Consider the following 19,839-nt stretch of genomic DNA (forward strand, 5'->3'; position numbering starts at 1 on the left):
ACTGCCCAGTGGAGCTGTGTTGTACCACTTCAAGGGATGCTGCTGACTGAGCTCTTCTTAGTACAACCAGGGAGCGCTAAGAGGCCATTACTATAAATTCTTAGACAATCCAGGTCTTCTTGTTTTCATGCTATTGAATCTAGCAGACAATACTAAAGTGACCAGACATCACAATATCAGCAGAGCTATTTGTAAGCTTGAAAGCTTCTCTCTCTCTCTCTCACCAACAGAAGTTAGTCCTATAAAAGATATGATGTCTCTCACCTTTTCTCTTTAATATCCTTGGACTGACACAGCAACAACACTGCATAATATCAGCAGTAGTAAGCCTGGTGAATGTGTAGTAAGATTTGAACTAGCCTTTCACACTTCCCCCACTCAATAAACTACCCTGCAATATAGCTTGGCATGTATCGAGCAATGCCTCTTCTTCTTGCAACACAAATTGGAGCTCCTATTGCCTTCCCATTGGCCATACCTTCACCTTTGGGACTTTCCAGAAAATCAATCATCTCAATCAGTAAACCATCTTGCATGCAAGGTAAAGGTTACACACATGAGGCCCGCAGTAACACCGTTTACTCATGTGAGTAGTCCTATTGACTTCAGTGGGAATACTCGTATGAGTAAGGTTCCTCCAGTATGAGTAAGAGATGCACAATCAGGCCCATAGCATATATGTAGATGGATATGATATGTACATATGACATGTAATGTCTTATGACGTGTCAAGATTCCCATTTACATTAAGACTCCTTTGAATTGTTCTAGCAATACAGAATGTAATTTATATCCACTTTAAGGCAGTGTAAAAGGGTGTTTCTATAAATAAGAATGCGACCCATAGTGCTCAGACAAGCTCAGTTCTCAGTCAGGAAGGACAGGATAGCAAGTGTTGTGCAATCACAAAAACATATATAGCTTTACGGAAAATGTGATTCAAATAATAAGCATTCAGTTTGAAGACAGAGTGTGAGAACACACTTTAAGAGTTGACTTTCCTCTGTACAAATCTCATTAAAAGGTCTGATATTTTTAGTTTTGGAAAAGCCAGTATTCATTTAGAGTCATGTTTGAATGGAAATCCATTTTTAAATATCCTGAAACATTATGAATGTAAGTGCTTTCAGTAAATGTCAGTTTAAAATTTATTGTAGCCAGGCAAGTCTGAGTCTTTGAGAGCTAAACAAATAATGCCTGACTGCACTGAAATGTAAAAGACTTTTGAGTAATATTACATTCTCTCTGGAGGAATATAGAAACGCTTAATAGATCTTGATCATGCAAATACTCTTCTCTCTCTATCTACTGTTCATCTTATTCCAGATGCCAAAACTGCTGTCTTTTTCTTTTTATGCAGGGTCCTCCGGGTCCACCAGGTCTTCAAGGTCCTGTTGGTGCCCCTGGTATAGCGGTAAGTAATGCAGTTTTTATGCATAGCAAACCCAGGCCTTTTCAGATTCTCACTAGGTCTACAAAACTCGATAATGTGCTAATTTGTGCTGCTTAACATAGAAAAGATTTGACATCACAACATATATGTAACAATATGTCCCCACACTCACAATCCAAAGGATTTACACCTTACTCTTTAACACTGGAATAATGCACATGGTGAATTGGACCAATCATTTGGACCATTTTTTTTTTACTATGTATATAATAAACAATAGCAAAATCAACTCGATACCACATATATTTAGAAACAACTCCACTGATTTTAGTGGAACTTCTTAATCAAGCTTGGCATCTTTATGCTTTTTGCTCATGTCCTCTCTTCCTGTCTATCAGGGAGGTGATGGAGAGCCAGGCCCAAGAGGTCAGCAAGGAATGTTTGGGCAGAAAGGTGATGAAGGTCCACGAGGATTCCCTGGTCCTCCAGGCCCCATTGGTCTTCAGGTAAGACAATGTATTATTTTTCCCCTTCAGCAATAGGGACCATTATCTCCACATCGTCACTTGTGTGAACAAGAAAGAATTGCCTTTCATTAAATACATCACACCATCAACTAATAATACATGATAAGGAGACTCCATGTTCATAGATTTTATAGATGGATACACTGATCTTAAGGCCTGAAGGGACCATTATGATCATCTACGTCCGAACTCCTGCATAACACAGGCTATAGAATTTCACCCAATAATTCATGCATCTAGCCAAATAATTTGTGCATGAACAAAAGCATATCTTTTAAAAAGACATCCACTTTTGATATAGAGACTCAAATTGATGGAGAATTTACCAGATCCCATGGTAATTTGTTCAGTGTTGTTTCATTGGAAACAATGGTAACATGTTCTATTCCTTGTTGATACAAACAGAGACATTGCTTAAGTCAGAAAAGAATAGAAAAACTTCCTTCTGGGTATACATTGCTGCCTTTGTTGATAACTTTTGGCATGGTTTGGCGTCGCAATCTCTGCCTCTCAAAATGCAGTCATTCCATAGGGTAGTCAGCAAACATAAAGGACAGGCACAGACACTATGCTCAATAAAATGTACAGCATGTCACTATTTCAGGCATATCATTACAAATTAAAAATCTTGCTTTTTAAAATTTAATTTTTAATTTCTTAAGTATAGTGGAATAGAGAATAAAGAACAAAATATTTAAGATTTTTGTACTCTTTTCCAACTCACAAATATTAGAGGGTACAGTGGTTTGAACTTTTGACTGTTTATTAAGCTATTTTACACTTTTTTATATGGAAACTATACAGTAGGTCTGGGAAGTTATTAAATAGCACAACACTTTTCCTATCTGCCAAGTTTCAGGTGCACTTGCTATTTCACTAACCCCAGAACCTGTTTAACCACCCATTTCCAAAATCTTACTATGCAATGTTGCTTGGACAACATTGTGCTAATTTTGAGTGTGTTGCCAGGCAGCATGGGATGTAAACCTACAGTACAAGATTTGGTGGAACTTCCCATGTATGACTTCACATAAAACTGTTTCTACTTTTGAAAGGCATTTGTTGATATTTTTAACATTTCTGAATCAGAGGCTCAGTTAAAAAAAACATGATGCGTTGATTATATTATGATTTATTTACAGATATTAGTATTTTAAAAGACAATGAAATAACCTTACCCTTTTTAGGTATTTCCAGATTTAAAATATTGTTTAAATTAAGAGTGTATTAGAAAGGATCAATATACTTTACTTTCATATATTTTAATTTAGTGAAATAATACATAAAAGTAAGAAATCAATTAGGTTGAGACTTAAACCAATAAATGAGTTCTATAGAAGAATTATATTTGCCCAAATCTCATTTTCCTCTGAGTGTGCTGGTCCATGGACCAAGATCACACATATGCTAATGGTAATGAAGTACCACTGAGAAATCAAGAGCTCTTTTTATTCACTAATGTGGTTCTCATAGTAACAGTGAACCCATGGAGAGTAACAACTTTATCTTTTTTGTTTATAGTATTTCATGATAATCAAATTTCCCCAGCTGAAATTAAATTCTACTGGTGCTGCTTATAGTGGGCATTAAATCTTAAAAATCATTTTCATTCACACAGGAAAAGGTCTGTCTTAAACTTTTTAATGTAGTCTTTATATGAATTTTCACTGTGTTGTTTAAATTTAAATTATAATACTTTTAAAAATAGAAATGTCTCTTGCAGAAAGAAAGGAAGGGAAAGGCAAATGTTAAAAATATGTATTACGTATCTGAATCATCTCAGAGTCTAAGATAGTTTTACTTTGCCAGAAAGGGGTATGAAAGAGCAAATGCTATGCGGAGTGTTTATTGTCATCAGTAACTGGTAGGACTCCTCATAGCAACAATGAAAGTTAATAGGAGTTTTTCCATTGACTTCCTTGGTGTCAGCATTTTACCCTATGCATCTCTAAGACTGGGCCCTTGGAATCATCATGCATAGTTCCATGAAAACATTTGCTTGGTGTGAAGCAGCAGTCTAAAAGGCTGACAAAATGTTAGGAGCCATTAGGAAAGGGATAGAATATAAGACCATAAATATCATAATACCACTATACAAATCCGTAGTGTACCTTGAATACTGCATGTAGTTCTAGATGCCCAATCTCAAAAAAGATATATTTGAATTGGAAAAGGTGCAGAAAAGGGCAAAAGAAATGATTTGGGGCATGGAACAGCTTCTGTATGAGAAAAGGTTAAAAAGACTGGGACTGTTCAGTTTCAAAAAGAGACGACTAAGGGGAGATATGATGGAGATCTATAAAATCATGAATGGAATGGAGAAAGTGAATAGGGAAATGTTATATATCCCTTCACATAACAAATGAACTAGGGGGATACTACACCACTGAAGTTATTGTCGTCAATCCAAATATTATTTGCTTAAATATTACAAAGTTATCCAAGGTAAAGCCATGAGGGAAGTTAGAGGATATCCAGACACCTAGATGGTAATCATAACCTGCTCGCTGCTTTTAGTTTCTTGAAAATCATACATGTAATAAAGATAACTCCTACCTCTTCCAAAAATAAATAAATGAACAAACAACCCTTTTGGAAGACATGTGTGGGAAACTGACATAACATCATTGTTTAAAGCCAAATCTTTCCCATTTAGTAAAATGGAGAATATTTAGTAGCTGAACATATTGGTTATTGAATACTCAAAATGACTCAAATTTCCCTTTAGAGAGTATCCATCAGAAATGACAGGAGATGGCCCTTGTTTGTAGAGAATAAACCTGCAAGTAAAAGAAAAAAATCTCTGTTTAAAATTCTTCAAACTTACTTTAAAAAAAAATGGGATTGTAAATGCCATATCTCCCTTAGGCTGCGTTTTTTATATTGAAAAAGAACCTACTATTTTCTAATGCCTTATGAATTTATTGCAATATCAATGAGTATGCATGTTATTGTTCAGGATCACTCTATTCACCTATTCTGTAACTGCACAATTGCTTGAAATTATTTACCATTGTATTCTGAAAGGTATTATTTCATAATTTGGCCAGAATATAGTGAGGTTTGAAGTGATAATGGCTCATTATTTTATTATAGTGTATTTTTGAAAGCCATGGTGGAACATTAATTCTGATTAATTACACTATAACACACACTTCAGGGACATTATAATGCAACCACATAGTGAATTGCATATTCAATAATGGGGACAGATGTTTTGTTCGGTACAATCAAGTGTTTGTTTTTAGAGTACAGATATACTGTAGCAAAATATAATATGAGAATTTATTACTGTACATCCAATTATCAACATACATTTGGTATGTTGGTAAATAATTAAAACATGTGTCATTATAACCTGGATCATAAGCTAGTAACAAGACAAATATTCATTGATGCTACTATTCAGCATGCCTGTAATCAGCGGATTCATTTTAGTCAACAGATTACTGTCACTAATAGCTTTCCATTTTAATGCATCACAGTCTTTTAATTTTCAAAATAAAAAGGGATTGAAATATAGAAACCAAATGTATCACAGGACGAGTTAAAGTTGCCTCTTTCATGCTCATTAAATAATAATAAATAAGCAACTGCAGATATATTGTACCAACAAGTATATTGAAAAGAAGCATATATTTTCTTAAAGCTCAGCACATTTTATTCACTAACAGACTGTACTGACATAAATCTTTTTTTTAAAAAGTAGATGCATTATACATCTGAATTCAGTCAGTTTTTTTATGAATTCCATACTGTAGAGTTTTACTGTCAACATGATATCCACCACTGTAATAAAAGTAGCTGTTAGTACCAGAATAATCTTTGTTTGTGTTTTTGAGAATGTGCTCAGCTTTGTATCCTTTCATCCAGATTTTATAATCTGATCCATGCCCATTATGCCACTCCAGTAGAGGGCCCAAAAACTGGCCATGGTTAGCCAACAGGGAACTCCCTGTTAGAAGGGAACTGCAAGTGTTCTAGCTTCAGGCCCTGAGCCTTTGGGCCCTCAATAGAGGGGATGTGTTGAGGTCAATCAGGAGTTGCCATACTGGGACCTAAGGTTATACATTAAAGTTATTAAATAATATAGCATTACAGTAAAACTGGAGTAAAGGTTATGTACTGTGACTTGATTATCAGTTCTTTGATATGTGCTGAAGGTTGACAGTACTGTTTAATTGAAATTGAGAGCAAGATCCTAACTTGGTGTAAATTAGTGTAACTCTATTCGCTTCACTGGAGCTACATAGATTTACACAGCTGAGGTGCTGACTCTTTGGGTAGGTGTGGCTGAGTATAGTGCAATACGCTTGGGGATTGGTATTGTATTGGGTGTATGTTCTCGTGACCCACAATTTCCTTCCACGAGCATACACTTGAGCAACCTTACATCTAAATTAATCAAGTTTTTGTATGGGAATATATACAGTATGTAATCAAATTAATCAGTGTCCAAAAAGAATCATAACAGTCTTTTTTAAACCAGCCATATTAGCTCTTTAATTTGTTTCTTTTTTCATAAAGTTTTTTCCTCATCAGTTATACTTATAAGTATTCAAGGATGCCCTAATCTTTGTTGCCATAATATGAAACTAGTTTTTACATTATTTTTTTTCTGTTTAATTCAGATAGCTTTTGTCCTCAAATTTTATCTTATGATTTTCTTAATGGGTAGCTGTAATTTACATTATTTCTTCTAAGTAGTTTACTATCAGTATTTTCTTTTCTCTTTCTTATTATCAGGGTCTGCCTGGCCCTCCGGGTGAAAAGGGTGAGAACGGTGATGTTGGTCCAATGGTAAGGTTTTTTCCCTGTTGGTCACTGTAAGTGCTAGACAACATTCTGTTTTTTGATTTGCTTTATAGCTTGCAATTTGATATTCCATTTATGGTCTACAGCACGGGACAGAGAGTCCTGTGACTGTCACCTGCTCTTGCTGTGACCCTGGGCAAGTCACTTCACTTCTGTTTCCAATCTTTAAAAAGGAGGGGTTCAATGCTTATCTACCTGACTTACAGGGACCTATGAGGATTAATTAGAGCAGCCCAGTTTATGCCTGTCAGAGAGAGAGAGAGAGAGAGAGACACCAGCATTGGAGACTGGTGTTGCATCCCTGGAGCAGGAGCTCTGAGGCACTGAAAGATAACAGCAACCCACAGAAACTATAATTGTGTCTGTCCCTGTGTAGGAACACAAGAGGCTCCTTGTGCCCTCATCACCATGTGGACTCATGCAATGGGGAACCACAGTCTGGACCTTACTCTTTGCACAACACTCCGAAGATGAAATGCTCTCTGCATGCAGAATATATTGTTGCTAATTGACAAAAAATCCATGCTTATATTTATGACTGTAAATACTGCAGTTCACATATCATATTTTCTCTCTGATTCAGGGTCCGCCTGGTCCTCCAGGTCCAAGAGGTCCCCAGGGTCCTAATGGAGCAGATGTAAGAAACACATTCTGTATTGTTCATTGCATTCCTTTGAAAAACAATAATAAGTAGTATAGTTAGCTAACTTACATCCATTTATGATTGCAGGGTCCTCAAGGTCCCCCAGGCTCTATTGGCTCTGTTGGAGGTGTTGGTGACAAGGTAGGAAAGCTGGTAATATTGACACATAAAAGAGACATCTCTGAGATAAGGAGGAGGACATACATTTTCCCCCTGTTCTTTCTGGGAATATTAGAAATCACAGATACCATTAATTTCCTTGGTAATTATTAACAGCCATGTAGATGCTCAACTAATACATGACGTGCATTATTATGACCTGAAATCATCCTTTTCAGTTTTTGTACAGCACAAAAGTGTTCAACAGTCATGGATATGAACTTGAGCAGAAGAGAAATAGCTCATAGAAAAAAGATTAGTAACCAAGGACAAGGTTGGTAGGCCAAGTTATGCTCTCAGATATGTCCACACTGCAACATAAGCCTATGCTTCAGCCCAGCCTCAGACCTAACCCCCTTTGCAGCTACACTGCAATTGCGCTAACCCAGGGCTCAGACCCAGAATCCCAGGACCCTGCAGGTCTGGAGGGTCTGAGTTCAAGTTAAAATGGGACCCAGGATCTGTTGTTGTAGTAGCCAGGCAAGGTACTAACAAACTTCAACAGGACTTTAGTTTTTGAAGTGGAAACCTCTTTTCCAAGCTGCTGCTGCACCCTCAGTAGCTCTCCCTCAGCCTCTTCAACTCCTCCCCACTCCTTCCTGTTTCCTGTCCTTTCAGACTCCCAACAGCCAGTGCTCCCAATTCTAATAATTACAAGCAACATCTAAACACCACATTCCCTCCTCTCTTAAGAAACTCTCCCAATTACAATAAACATGGTTGTTCTAACCACAGGAACAAATAGGAAACAAGGCACTATACTGTTGACAGAATTATTACACTAAAAACACTATAGATACTACATAACATAGTCTCTAGTCCAGACAGGTGGTCGTCTGGGTCTGACAGACCGTCTTTCAAGCCCCAGTTCCAGTGCAATGTCTTGTTGTGTTGATACTATGGTGAAGTCATCCAATGCAGACTGGGTGTTGGCATAATCTCCTCTTGGTGCATAGGCAGGTGCAAGATAAGAAGCATTCCATACACGCCCATCAGAAAGTCGATAGGTGTAAGGTCCCTTTATCTCTATGATTTTAAGAGGAGCTGTGAATTTATGGTCCCCTTTGTGTAATTCCTGAAACTTTGGTTCCTTAGCAGCCCGCCACTTGTCTGTGAAAGCCTTATACTTTGCTTGGTTCTGTTCAACTGTTTTTCCGCACATCATCCTTGGTAACTCTGCGGGTGAGCTTTGTGTTGTGGCATGTCATGTAGCCCGGTATGCTTGCAAGAAATCAGTAGTGAAGGTTATCCACAATCACCCTTCCAGTTTAGCCATTTGCAAATTCTCTGTCAATCTTCTGTTAAACCGTTTGATTTCCCCATTGGCTTGAGGGTAGTATAGTGCTTCAGTTTGAGAGTCCATCCCTGGCCACCAATACAGATCCCGGTAGTTGTTGTTTGGTTCTGACAATTCCTTGATGGGTATCATGTGCCAGGTGTATGAGTTTTGAATGTAATTCTTCTGGCACAAGTAGCCGGTGTGTACCTCGTAGCACACAGCCATCGAGCAAAGAAAGTTCATCCCAAACTCTAAAATAAGGCAGCAAAACTGGGTCAATATTTTTAGGCGACTGGGCCATCTCTTTGTCAGAAATTCCCGTAGTTTTTGTTGAATTGGACACGCTGAACAGGCAGCTTGAAATTGTTCTCTTGTAACTGCAGTAAGAGTGCTTGTAATAAGCGCAACTACTACATCCTCATCCTCCGGTGGACCATCTGGTGAAAGCAAAGGCAAGCGAGAAAGGCAATCAGCTACCACATTTTGGTTTCCAGGCTTATATTACAGTTCATAATTGAAAGAGAGTAGTCTTGCAGACCATCTAGCAATACGATATCCTGCTCTTCCCAGTCCTTTCGTGGTGAGCAACGTCATCAAAGGGCTGTGGTCTGTGCGCAACTTGAACATGCGGCCCCACTGGTAAGTTCTCCATTTTTCAGTAGCTCAGACACAAGCAAGTGCTTCTTTTTCGACTGTAGAATATTTTCTCTCAGCATTACTTAGTGTCCTTGAAGCAAATGCAACAGTCCTCTCTGTGTTGTCCTCATGAAGTTGTGTGAGGACAGCCCCAAGTCTATAATCAGAAGCATCAGTAGTTACAATTGTGGCAATGCAGGAGTGAATAGTCCAAGTACTGGACTATGTACAATCAAGTCTTTCACCGTTTTGAAATTAGCTTGTGTATCTGTTGTCCACACTAAGGTTGAACTTCCCCATAGTAATTCTCATAATGGTTCACTGACAGAAGCATAATTGGGAATGAATTTTGCATATCAGGAGGTAAGACCAAAGAAGGAACGTAAGGTTTTCAAATCTGCTGGAGGAGGAACATTTGAAATTGCCAGGATATGAGCCGGATCAGGTTTTAATCCAACCTGTGAAATTGTATGCCCCAGAAAGGAGAGTTCAGTTTGTCTAAATTTGCATTTGGACCTATTGAGCTTGAGGCCTGCTTTGCTGATGCAGTTTAGTGCAGACTGCACGTTATTGTCATGCTCCTCCGAAGTATTTCCAAACACGATAATATCATCCAAATAGCACTGAACTCCATGTTGATTCTTCAAAATCAATGACATAATTTTCTGGAAGGCACTTGGGGCTGATGCGAGACCGTGTGGAACGTGTTCAAAACGGAATAGTCCCTCATGTGTAATAAACGTTGTGAAGTTTCTGCTATCTTCATGCAACATAACCTGGTGGTATGCAATCTGCAAATCAAGAGTAGAAAACATCTTTTCTCCACGGAGTTCTGCAAATACTTCTTCTATGTGAGAAAGAGGATGGCTGTCAATCACAATAGCTTTATTTGGCTCACTTAAGTCCACACAAAGGCGAATACCTCCACCCTTCTTCTGCGTCACTACTATAGGTGAAACCCATTCCAAGGAGTTAATCTCTTCAATAATGTCCTCTTGAACAAGTTTTCTCAGTTCCTCTGAAACAGCTTCCCTGACTGAGTGCTGTAAGTGCTGTAATTTCTATAGTACAGGCATCACATTATTCTGCATTTTAACTTTATGCAGAAACCCATAAGCACAGCCTACTTTCTCCTCAACCTGGTATTGGGTCCCAGAAACTGGTGTGAGTACCGCAAGAGTGCTTTGCTGAGGAAGATCAATTCGTCCATTAACTACCCTGAGATTTAAATCAGCCAATAAATCTCTGCCAAGGATAGAAGTGCTTTTGTGGACAATGTAGAACTCTGCAGTTACACAGCAATCACCAAAAGTAACTATTGCTGGCAGGCAGCCATGTACTGGAATATGTTTTTTTTTCAAATAGCACACCAAGTGAAGCTTGGGTTCAGTAAAAGGCACATCTTTAAAGTAATGCAAATAGATGGAATCAGGTAGTATAGATACTGCTGAGCCAGTGTCCAACACTATCTGACCAGAGTGTGATTTGCTTGAGGGTATGGCAGAAACGTTTACAGTGTACTTTATTTGTTCTGGAATATGTGCAGTAGTGATTTTGTCCACGTTCAGCACAGTAACATCTGGTATTGTAACTGCATGCACCTGTTGTTTGAACTGGTTGCTACGACATACTTTAGCAAAATGCCCAATCTTTTTGCAATGATTGCACTGAGCTACTTTTGCCATTCATCCTGTGTAGCTTACAAGCTGTTGTGGGAATCCACAGCGAAAGCATGCTTTTACTATATTTTGAATTTGCTGATTTGGTGGTTTTTCATTAGTTTTCCTCTTGTAATTGTTTGTCTGCAGCAACAGTGAACTTTTCCGCAAAGGTGTCACAGCCTAGACTATGCCTCCTGTATCCATGCTCATTATTTTGGCTTCAGCTGTAGCTGACTCACTCTGGTTAGCAATGGTTATTGCTTTTTCTAGTGTAAATTGTGGTTCTAGAAGTAAATGTTCTCTTACATGAAGCATGGTTGTTTTCTCAATGAGCTGGTCTCTAATCATCTCATCTGCCATATTCCCAAAGTCACAAGTTACAATCAGACTCCTCAGGGAAGCAATATACTGCATTATAGTCTCCCCTGGTTTCTGCTCACGCTGGTGAAATCTGTAGCGATTAGCTACTACATGCACTTTTGGTACAAAAAGTTCTTTAATGCAATGAGTGCAGTCTCATATTTATTGTCTCGCAAGGGGAAAAGTGTAAAATATACGCTGCCCTTCTGCTCCAAGGCAGTGGATTAGCAGAGCATGCTTTCTTACTTCAGAAATCTCTGTAGCACTGATTGCAAGCATATGCATCTCAAGCATATGCATCTCAAGCATATGCATCCAGCACCTCAAGCATATGCACCTCAAGCATATGTATCCAGGGTAAAAGCAATTGGAGGCTCACCTCGGCTTTGTAGAAAGGGTGCAGGTGGGTTCAGAGGCAGAAGGTCCCACCTCATCACCAAAATGTTGTAGTAGCCAGGCAAGGTACTAACAAACTTCTACAGGACTTTATTTTTTAAAGTGGAAACCTCTTTCCCAAGCTGCTGCTGCACCCTCAGTAGCTCTCCCTCAGCCTCTTCAACTCCTCCCCCATCCTTCCTGTTTCCTGTCCTTTCAGACTCCCAACAGCCAGTGCTCCCAATTCTAATAATTACAAGCAACATCTAAACGCCACAGGGTCCAAGCCCAATTGCTTTGTAGTTTAAACATAGTTGATTTGGGTCCAGGAGTTAGCCAGAAGTATCCCACAATTCAATGGGACAACTTCCTTAGTCCTCTCTAACCCAACAATCTACAGTCCACTCTACTGAAAAAGGAAGCCACCCCCTGGCAGCAGCTCAGGTCAGTGTTAGCCCATTCTCTTCTAATCACCAATCTGCAAGCACACTATCAGAGAGCCCCTGGGTTTGCAATGGAGAGTGAACTGATCAAGCCTTTTGGAGAGTGAGCTGCTTCCTGGTAACATGCAAGGTGGGCAGTAAAGTTTTCTCAAAGGGCATCACAACCCTAGGGTTAGAGCAGCCACATTTCCGGGAGAGGGAGGGTAGGGATTCGTAGATATGGTTATTTTGACTTGGGTGTGCACACTGCAGTGCAGATGCCAGAAGGACAGGTTTGACCACAGGTTAGAAAAACATTAATATAGGGTTAAAATACAATGTAAATGCTTAAGCCCAGGGTTCTCTTAACATGGGTCAGCTGACTTGAGTCCCATTAAAAGTGCTTACCTTGCAGTCTAGACTACCCTTAGTTACATCAGCATAAACTCCAGAGTAATTATATTGGCTTCACTGGTGTTTCTTGCATTTTATGCCAGTGTAGCTTAGCACACGATTTTCCCTAATATCTGAAATGTTAAAATATCAGATATTATACGATGTATCAGTGTTAATTATATCTGTGAGGTCAGCTAAATTGGTCCTCAAGCATCAGAGAGCATATCCTTTACTGAAGTAAATAGACTGGGCTCCAATGAAGTCAAAGGTCTGGTGCTGATTTACACTAGCTGAAGATCTAGCCCTGTATGTAGCATTAGCACTTCAAGATTTTATGGTTAATAATGTAGACTTCCATCTCCTGCCTCCATGCTGAGTCTCTGTGCTGAGCTATATTATGCTCACCCTTCATTTTGCCAAGGTGAATGTGGAACAGGTATACACAGCATTCTAGGGACTTTTGTCCAAAATAATATAATATATATATTCATAAATAATATAATGGATATACTCATAGAAAGATGAAAAAGTAGAAATAAGACCATGTCTTGGACAGTTATAATTGATTTGTTGAGAAATTATGTATGATTGTTCTTGAATATTTTATTTCCCCAAAACACTGTGGAAGAACTGATTTATTTGTAACAATGTATATTTTAAAATTTTGGTTGATGGGTCCTAAAGAGGGAGGAAGGCAAGCAAAGGACATTGATAGTCTTTCAGAAGATAACTATATTCTGTCTTACCTCCTTTTTCTTCCCTCATCCAGCAGATAGCTTAATACACAGGTTCCTTTCTACCCTTGTCCTTCTCTCATCACAGATGAACTCAAGTACTTAAGAAACCATACTTAAATTTTGTTGCCTTTCATCACCATGAATCCTCTGCATATTCTTTTAGTACAATACACAGCTCTCATACCTCTAGGGGAAATCCATCACAACCATACATTCCAAGACACTAGCTGCAGTTGCAGGTCAATCAAAATAATCTGTATGTGTTATGGGCCATTTCTTAATCACTCTCAGGAAGGATGCAACTCTATTTTTCTGAGCCCCAGGTATTATTCCCTGACAGAAGGCAAGGAAGCTGCCCCTGCTTACCTTGGATCATTTGTAAAGATGATAATAACAATAGTAAAAAAAAAAAATCCCCAAGACCGCAATTCACCTTACAGTACCTTGCAAGCTTTTCATTTCTCTGTGCCAACAAAAACATCTTTCTTATGATGCATTTCAATATTGTTGACATCCCCCATAAAACTTAGGTTACGCATCTCTTTTTCTCTCTCATTAAAATGAGCTTCCTTCAAACAATCCTGTCATATTTGGGTCATGTCAAAAGGAATCACTGCTTCTTATCAGTGTGTCCAAGCTATCATCTTAATAGAATCTGCAGATGCTTCATCATTTTTTTTTATCTGCCCATGAAATAAATCACTTGCCAGTATTCAGGGAGGAGGTGGAGTACTGCAGTGATGTACCATGAGACTAGTGAGGATGGAAAATGTGTCCTACTTTGTGTCCCTTCTTTGTTTTCTGAGATCAGTGGATTATGGGGTAACTATTCTAGCCAGATAAAAGCACTAGACTTGGGATTTAGACATTGCATGTTACTGCTTTTGTTGAGTCTGGAGTTGTCAGTGTTTCACTGCTTTCCCTTTTGTTAGAGATATGTATTTGGTCTATGTCTCTCCCCACCTTCTGATAATGTCAGCATTCTTGCAGCTCTAGTGTGTTTTATTAGTAATTGCTAAAAAAGATACAAAGCAACATGCCCTTCTGCATGGTTGCATGATTCTATATTCCACTTAATCTCCAAAGCATGTGACATGATTCCCTAAGGCTGTCTTCAGTGGCAGTTTGGCCTACATTAAGGGCTGCAGGATTTGTCTCTCTGGGATGAGAACCAAAAACATGTTTGAATGTTCAAGATTGTAGATATGGGGGAGGGGGATAAATCTAATCATAAGACTTTAAATTTATTCATATCAGTGGATATAGAGAACAACAGGGACTGCAAGGGAAAACCCCCCTTTTTTAAAGAAAAATTAAATATTTTGGGTAGACAAAATCTATGGTGGTCCCCTTAAGTATTAGTAGATATAATGCTAGGATTTTCTGGCACTAATTTAAAAAGGATGTGTCTGGTTGCAGGTTTATGTTGGTTGGGCAAATATCACATTTACATATTGGATTTAATAGGTATTTATAGATTGGGTTTCAGAGTTGCTTCTTCTCCAGTAAAGGTAGATCATACCCCCAAACATTATAATATGCTAATTACCTTTTTGATGGCTATCAAGAGAAGGACAGAGGTATCCAATCATTATGTAGCTGACCATTATGTATCCAAAGTCATACAGGTAAAGTATAGCTTAGTTAATATTGAAATTTCTTGCTAGTAATATTTTTCTCAAATACCTTTCGTAATTACTATTTATTTTACCAGTTCACCTTAAGAATAATACTTCAATCAGATTTCATACTTTGTACATTGCAGCTTGTGTTTTTGTATCATGCTGCATACAAACATGTTATTTGCCTACGTAAACTGCAGAACAATCCCTAAAAGTGGGTATCAGTAATACTACTGCTAATGACAAAAGTGAGGTTCATTTGGTCATTTAGTTAATCAGCACCATGTTCTAGAGGGTCAGATTCTGCCACCCTTGCAGTGGGTCATTTCTTACTACACAAATACTTGTAGTGACTGTAAACATCCTATTTTTGGTCATTAGCCTTAGTTTTACTCAGACACAATCTCAGGTTTTCTTCTGTAGTATATCAAGGCAAAAAAAAATGTAGATGCAACAAGACTTTAAAAAGAACACAATTACAAGTTAGTGCCATATAAGTTTCTGCTTCGATAGACCTTAGTTTTTGTTATACTGTGATTCAGGGTTACTAGCTATTTCCAACATCTAGACCTGAAAAACTCTGACATATAGGTGAGAGTATGGCTTTATTTACTGAATCAAATATAGAAATTAGAGACAGGGATCTGTTAAAAAACAGTCAGTTCAGGACTGTTTCCTATAATATACAAAGTAAGAGTGGTTGAGAGGCATGGACTGTTCAATACCAGATGCTCTTGGACATCAACAATCTAGGTTGGTTCCCATCTAGGTCTTATCCTTCCTTTGGATGTAAAACCATAACAGAAAAGGTCATAATTAATCACTTCCTGCTTTTAGATCAGGATTATTTGGACCTTTTCATCATGCTGCACATCTCAGCAAGACTGACCATGAGCTGTTGCTTCAGCAGCTAAGGAAGGCTGATCAGGTGTTCTGAATTCCCCCGCTGTTTTGAAAAGATAGAAGACAACTGTCTATCACCTTCAAAGGATGTGTAATGCAGGATCTAAACCATCTTGCTCACAGTTTTCACAGTGTACAATGAGATCGGTCAGCAAGATAATTTCCAAGTTATCTTCCCAATGCTTTGCCCAGTCCAAGTTTAAATTAAAATAAGAGATGGAACTACCATCACTTTTTTTAAGAGATTCTTCATTCCATTACTATTGGTTTAAGCCTTTTTTCACGCTCTACATATTTTTTCTCCTTTCTTTACGTTTATACCTTTCAAACACATAGAAGACTATAATATCCCTACATAAATATTGTTTGACAAAGCTTATAACTAGTTAATCTTTCCTTACGCCTCGTTTCCTCCATTTCATTAATACTTTTGGTTTTCCTTCTCTGAATTGCCTTCCATGTGTTGACATATTTTTGGTACGGAGGACCCAGGAATGAATGTCTAGATTCACTCTTATTAAAGACCTGACGTCGTGTCTAGAGAGATTATTACCACGTTGGTCCATAACATCATGTCTCTGTACACAGTACCTAACTGAAAATTGCACTGTTAGGAAGTATATCCAAGGTAGTTTCTTCTATTCCTAGAGCTGTTAAGTTGTTCTTTGTGTACATAGGAACCCCTTTCTTCCATGTTTATCTGTATTTGTCATCACACAGATGACTGGGGAGCCAAAATCCTCTCATCCAGCATCCTTCACTTCTGAACATCTTAATTGTCCCTATATTTCTCATTTTCATTTTCATCTGGTCTTGAGGGCCCTGACCGTAGTTGCTTGTAAAAAAAACTTGTAAAAAAATAATTAAAAAAATCCTTGGGTATAATTCTGGCCTCCTTGAGGTCAATGGGAATTTTGCCACTGGTTTCAATGAAGCAAGGATTTCACCCTTTATATTTTTACCTAAAATATATCCTCATGATCAAATTATATCCCAGTTATTTTGTAAAAATTGTGGCATACTACCACCCTTGCTCCTTTTCTTCCCTTTCTTATTTCTTCTGTATGGTTTTAAGCCCCCATTTACATTCACGTGTGAGAATTATTCCCACTAGGTTTAATTCAAGAACATGAATTCACACACTGCATCACTGGGTATCATTTTCATTTCTTCTTATTTCCCATATTCTCTGCATTCATATACAAATGCTTTCAAGCACATTATTTTGCTAGGGTTTTTTTTATTATTATTTCTTCTAATTACTTGTCTTCTGCTTTACTATTCCCAAGCTTTAAGTACATGCTAGGTTTCTCAGTGAAGACACATTTCTTCTTAATTTAAATTCCACATAATGAGCTCGACCAGTTTTCTGAAATCCTAGAGAATTGTTCTGTCAAAACGAGTCTGTGCTGTATGAATCATTTACACTCAGACATTGTTCTAGCAATGGTAGGGTTGTTCACCCTACAAAACTAAGAATGTCTTTTCCCTTTCTTCTTTATATTTTCTTTCAATGGTGTTTAATGCATAAGCATGCTTTGGCCTTACAGTCCCTTCAGGGTAGGCTCCTCATGCTAGATAATATGATTCACAGTTCTTTGTAAAGTGTGGAAGAACATTTTGACATCCTCCCTGTTCCTATTGAGTAGTGAAGCGCAACATTTGATCACGTTAGTATTTGCGAGACTGGACTAAAAGGAGATATTCAGTTGTTAATACTTGTGCTTCAAAGGCCCCTTTATCTGCTAGCAAACTATAAACAATTTTTAGCATATTTAATGTGATGTGTTTTTAATCAGCCTGTTGATTCCTCCACTATACACACAAAATATAGGCCTAACCGATCAAAGGCATCTTCAGTACAAATGTGCATGTAATGTTGCATTATTAATGCTTATAGCCTCCCTGAAATGGTGAGATTCTCCATTACACTCAAGCATAACCACTTAAAAACAAACTTCTCCCCAAAGTATACTCTTTGTGCAGCTTATAATTAGAAAAAGTATTAGAACAAAACCTACCAGCATAGTTTGAACTGGTAAGGTGATGCTGTATGCCAAAGTACTTAGGGGGAAAAGCATGATAAACTGCATGTAAGATATACATGCAGCTTGTTGCCCATATATTTAATTGAAAAGTGTAATGCCCTAGGTTCAGAAGTAGTCTTATAAATCCATTCTTTTCTATCTGTAATATGACACTTGGGCCTGATTTTTAGAGGTGGGAAACAGCTACCACCTCTCACTGATTCCATTTGGAGTTGGAAATGCTCAGCACTTCTGAAAATTTGTCCTTAACTGTTTGCCAGGCTCTAAATTAAATTTACAGTTAGAACCTCAGAGTTAGGAAACCCTCAGGAATAGAGGTTGTTCGTAGCTCTGAAATGTTCATAACTTGGAACAAAACGTTACGGCTGTTCTTTCAAAAGTTTACAACTGAACATTGACTTAATACAGCTTTGAAACTTTACTATGCAGAAGAAAAATTCTGCTTTTAACCATCTTAATCTAAATGAAACAAACACAGAAACAGTTTGCTTACCTTGTCAAATCTTTTTTTTAAACTTTCCCTTTATTTATTTTAGTAGTTTATGTTTAACATAGTACTGTACTGTATTTGCCTTTTTTTTTTTTTGTCTCTGCTGCTTCCACCTGATTATGTACTTCCAGTTCCAAATGAGGTCTGTGGTTGACTGGTCAGTTCATAAATCTGAGATTCTACTGTACTCTTTAAAAAGATTTGTTTTAATATCATCCTAAACTTGGAAAATCTGTGGGTTCTCTAGCACAAAAATAAAACAGAAATAAATACAAATAAAACCCTAACTTCTCTTCTAGATGGCCGACCAAAAATAAACACAGGATGCTAGTGGAAGTTTGTTTGTGGTCATGGATGTCATTAGTAAATACTCTTATGTACAGCTCTCAGCAACTGTAAAGTGTAACATAAGTGTTATGTATTATTATTTAATACAGTACAAACATAATGTAATAAAAGCATGGGTATGCACTGAATGTTGTGCCACCCCTATATTAATTATGCCTTTTCATAATGTGGAGCAGGCAGAATCAGTCAATGGCAGAGGCAACATGTGCAAGGGTACGTGGGGTCATGTGATTTTCACCTTCCATTTAGCTGGCACACTCCACAGTTTAAAACTGTGGCCTGACTCCTGCCAGGAGCCAGCAGGTGGGAGCTGCCTGGCCTGCTCAGGCCTCTGGCTCTCTGCGCTGTGGGAGCCGGTGTGCTGGCTAGCTGCCCAGCAGCCCTCCCTGAGCCAGGCCGCCTCTGCGCGACCAGACGCTCCCCAGGCAGGACAGGCAGCACAGCTCTGAGCTGTGCCCTGATGTGCTTTTGCCTCTCCCACAAAGGAGCCCAGTGCTGGCCGACAGAGCCCGGCTGCCATGAGATGCTCCTTGAGTTGCTCGCTCACTGGTGCCCTGGTGTTCCTGGATATGCTGCTGCTCCTCAGCCCAGAGGCGATGCGTGTGGCAGTCACGTGCCGCCAGAACCTTTAAATTGTGCCCTCCCCGCCATCAAGAGTTACGTGTTGTCTCTGGTGAATGATGCAAATTACATGTGTCCATGAACTGAAGGAAAGGTGAAATCATTAATTTTATGTCTGTTATTCCTTCTCAGAATCCTATGATCTGGAACTCTTTTAAGAATGCTATAACAAGTCATTACACTTTGCTATATGAAGTCAATTGAGCAATGGCAATTTACACCAGCACAAGATTTGGCCCTTAATTAATACCTTTGCATGATATACTGATCTCTCCGCACACATGATAAAATTTCTTCCTGGAATCAGAGCAATTTGGTTCCTGTAGGATGAAATTCACCCCTCAGGCCGAGGGTCAGCATAGTACCTGTGTATCGCTTAAGCCCATGTAAATCAGGGCTGAACA

The 19,839-nt window shown here is 38.5% G+C and overlaps 1 protein-coding gene across 1 annotated transcript in view; it reads left to right on the plus strand.

Annotated features, from left to right (window-relative positions):
• The window catches only part of COL11A1 (collagen type XI alpha 1 chain), a 233,551-nt gene that overhangs the window by 172,052 nt on the left and 41,660 nt on the right, over nucleotides 1–19,839 (plus strand). Inside the window, exons 45-49 of the mRNA XM_073356872.2 lie at nucleotides 1,361–1,414; nucleotides 1,792–1,899; nucleotides 6,667–6,720; nucleotides 7,319–7,372; nucleotides 7,466–7,519. Of these exons, the coding sequence (XP_073212973.1) occupies nucleotides 1,361–1,414; nucleotides 1,792–1,899; nucleotides 6,667–6,720; nucleotides 7,319–7,372; nucleotides 7,466–7,519 (324 nt within the window). The remainder of the gene's footprint in view (nucleotides 1–1,360; nucleotides 1,415–1,791; nucleotides 1,900–6,666; nucleotides 6,721–7,318; nucleotides 7,373–7,465; nucleotides 7,520–19,839) is intronic.

The sequence above is a fragment of the Lepidochelys kempii genome, chromosome 8 (assembly GCF_965140285.1).
Source record: "Lepidochelys kempii isolate rLepKem1 chromosome 8, rLepKem1.hap1, whole genome shotgun sequence".
NCBI classification, from domain to species: domain Eukaryota; kingdom Metazoa; phylum Chordata; order Testudines; family Cheloniidae; genus Lepidochelys; species Lepidochelys kempii.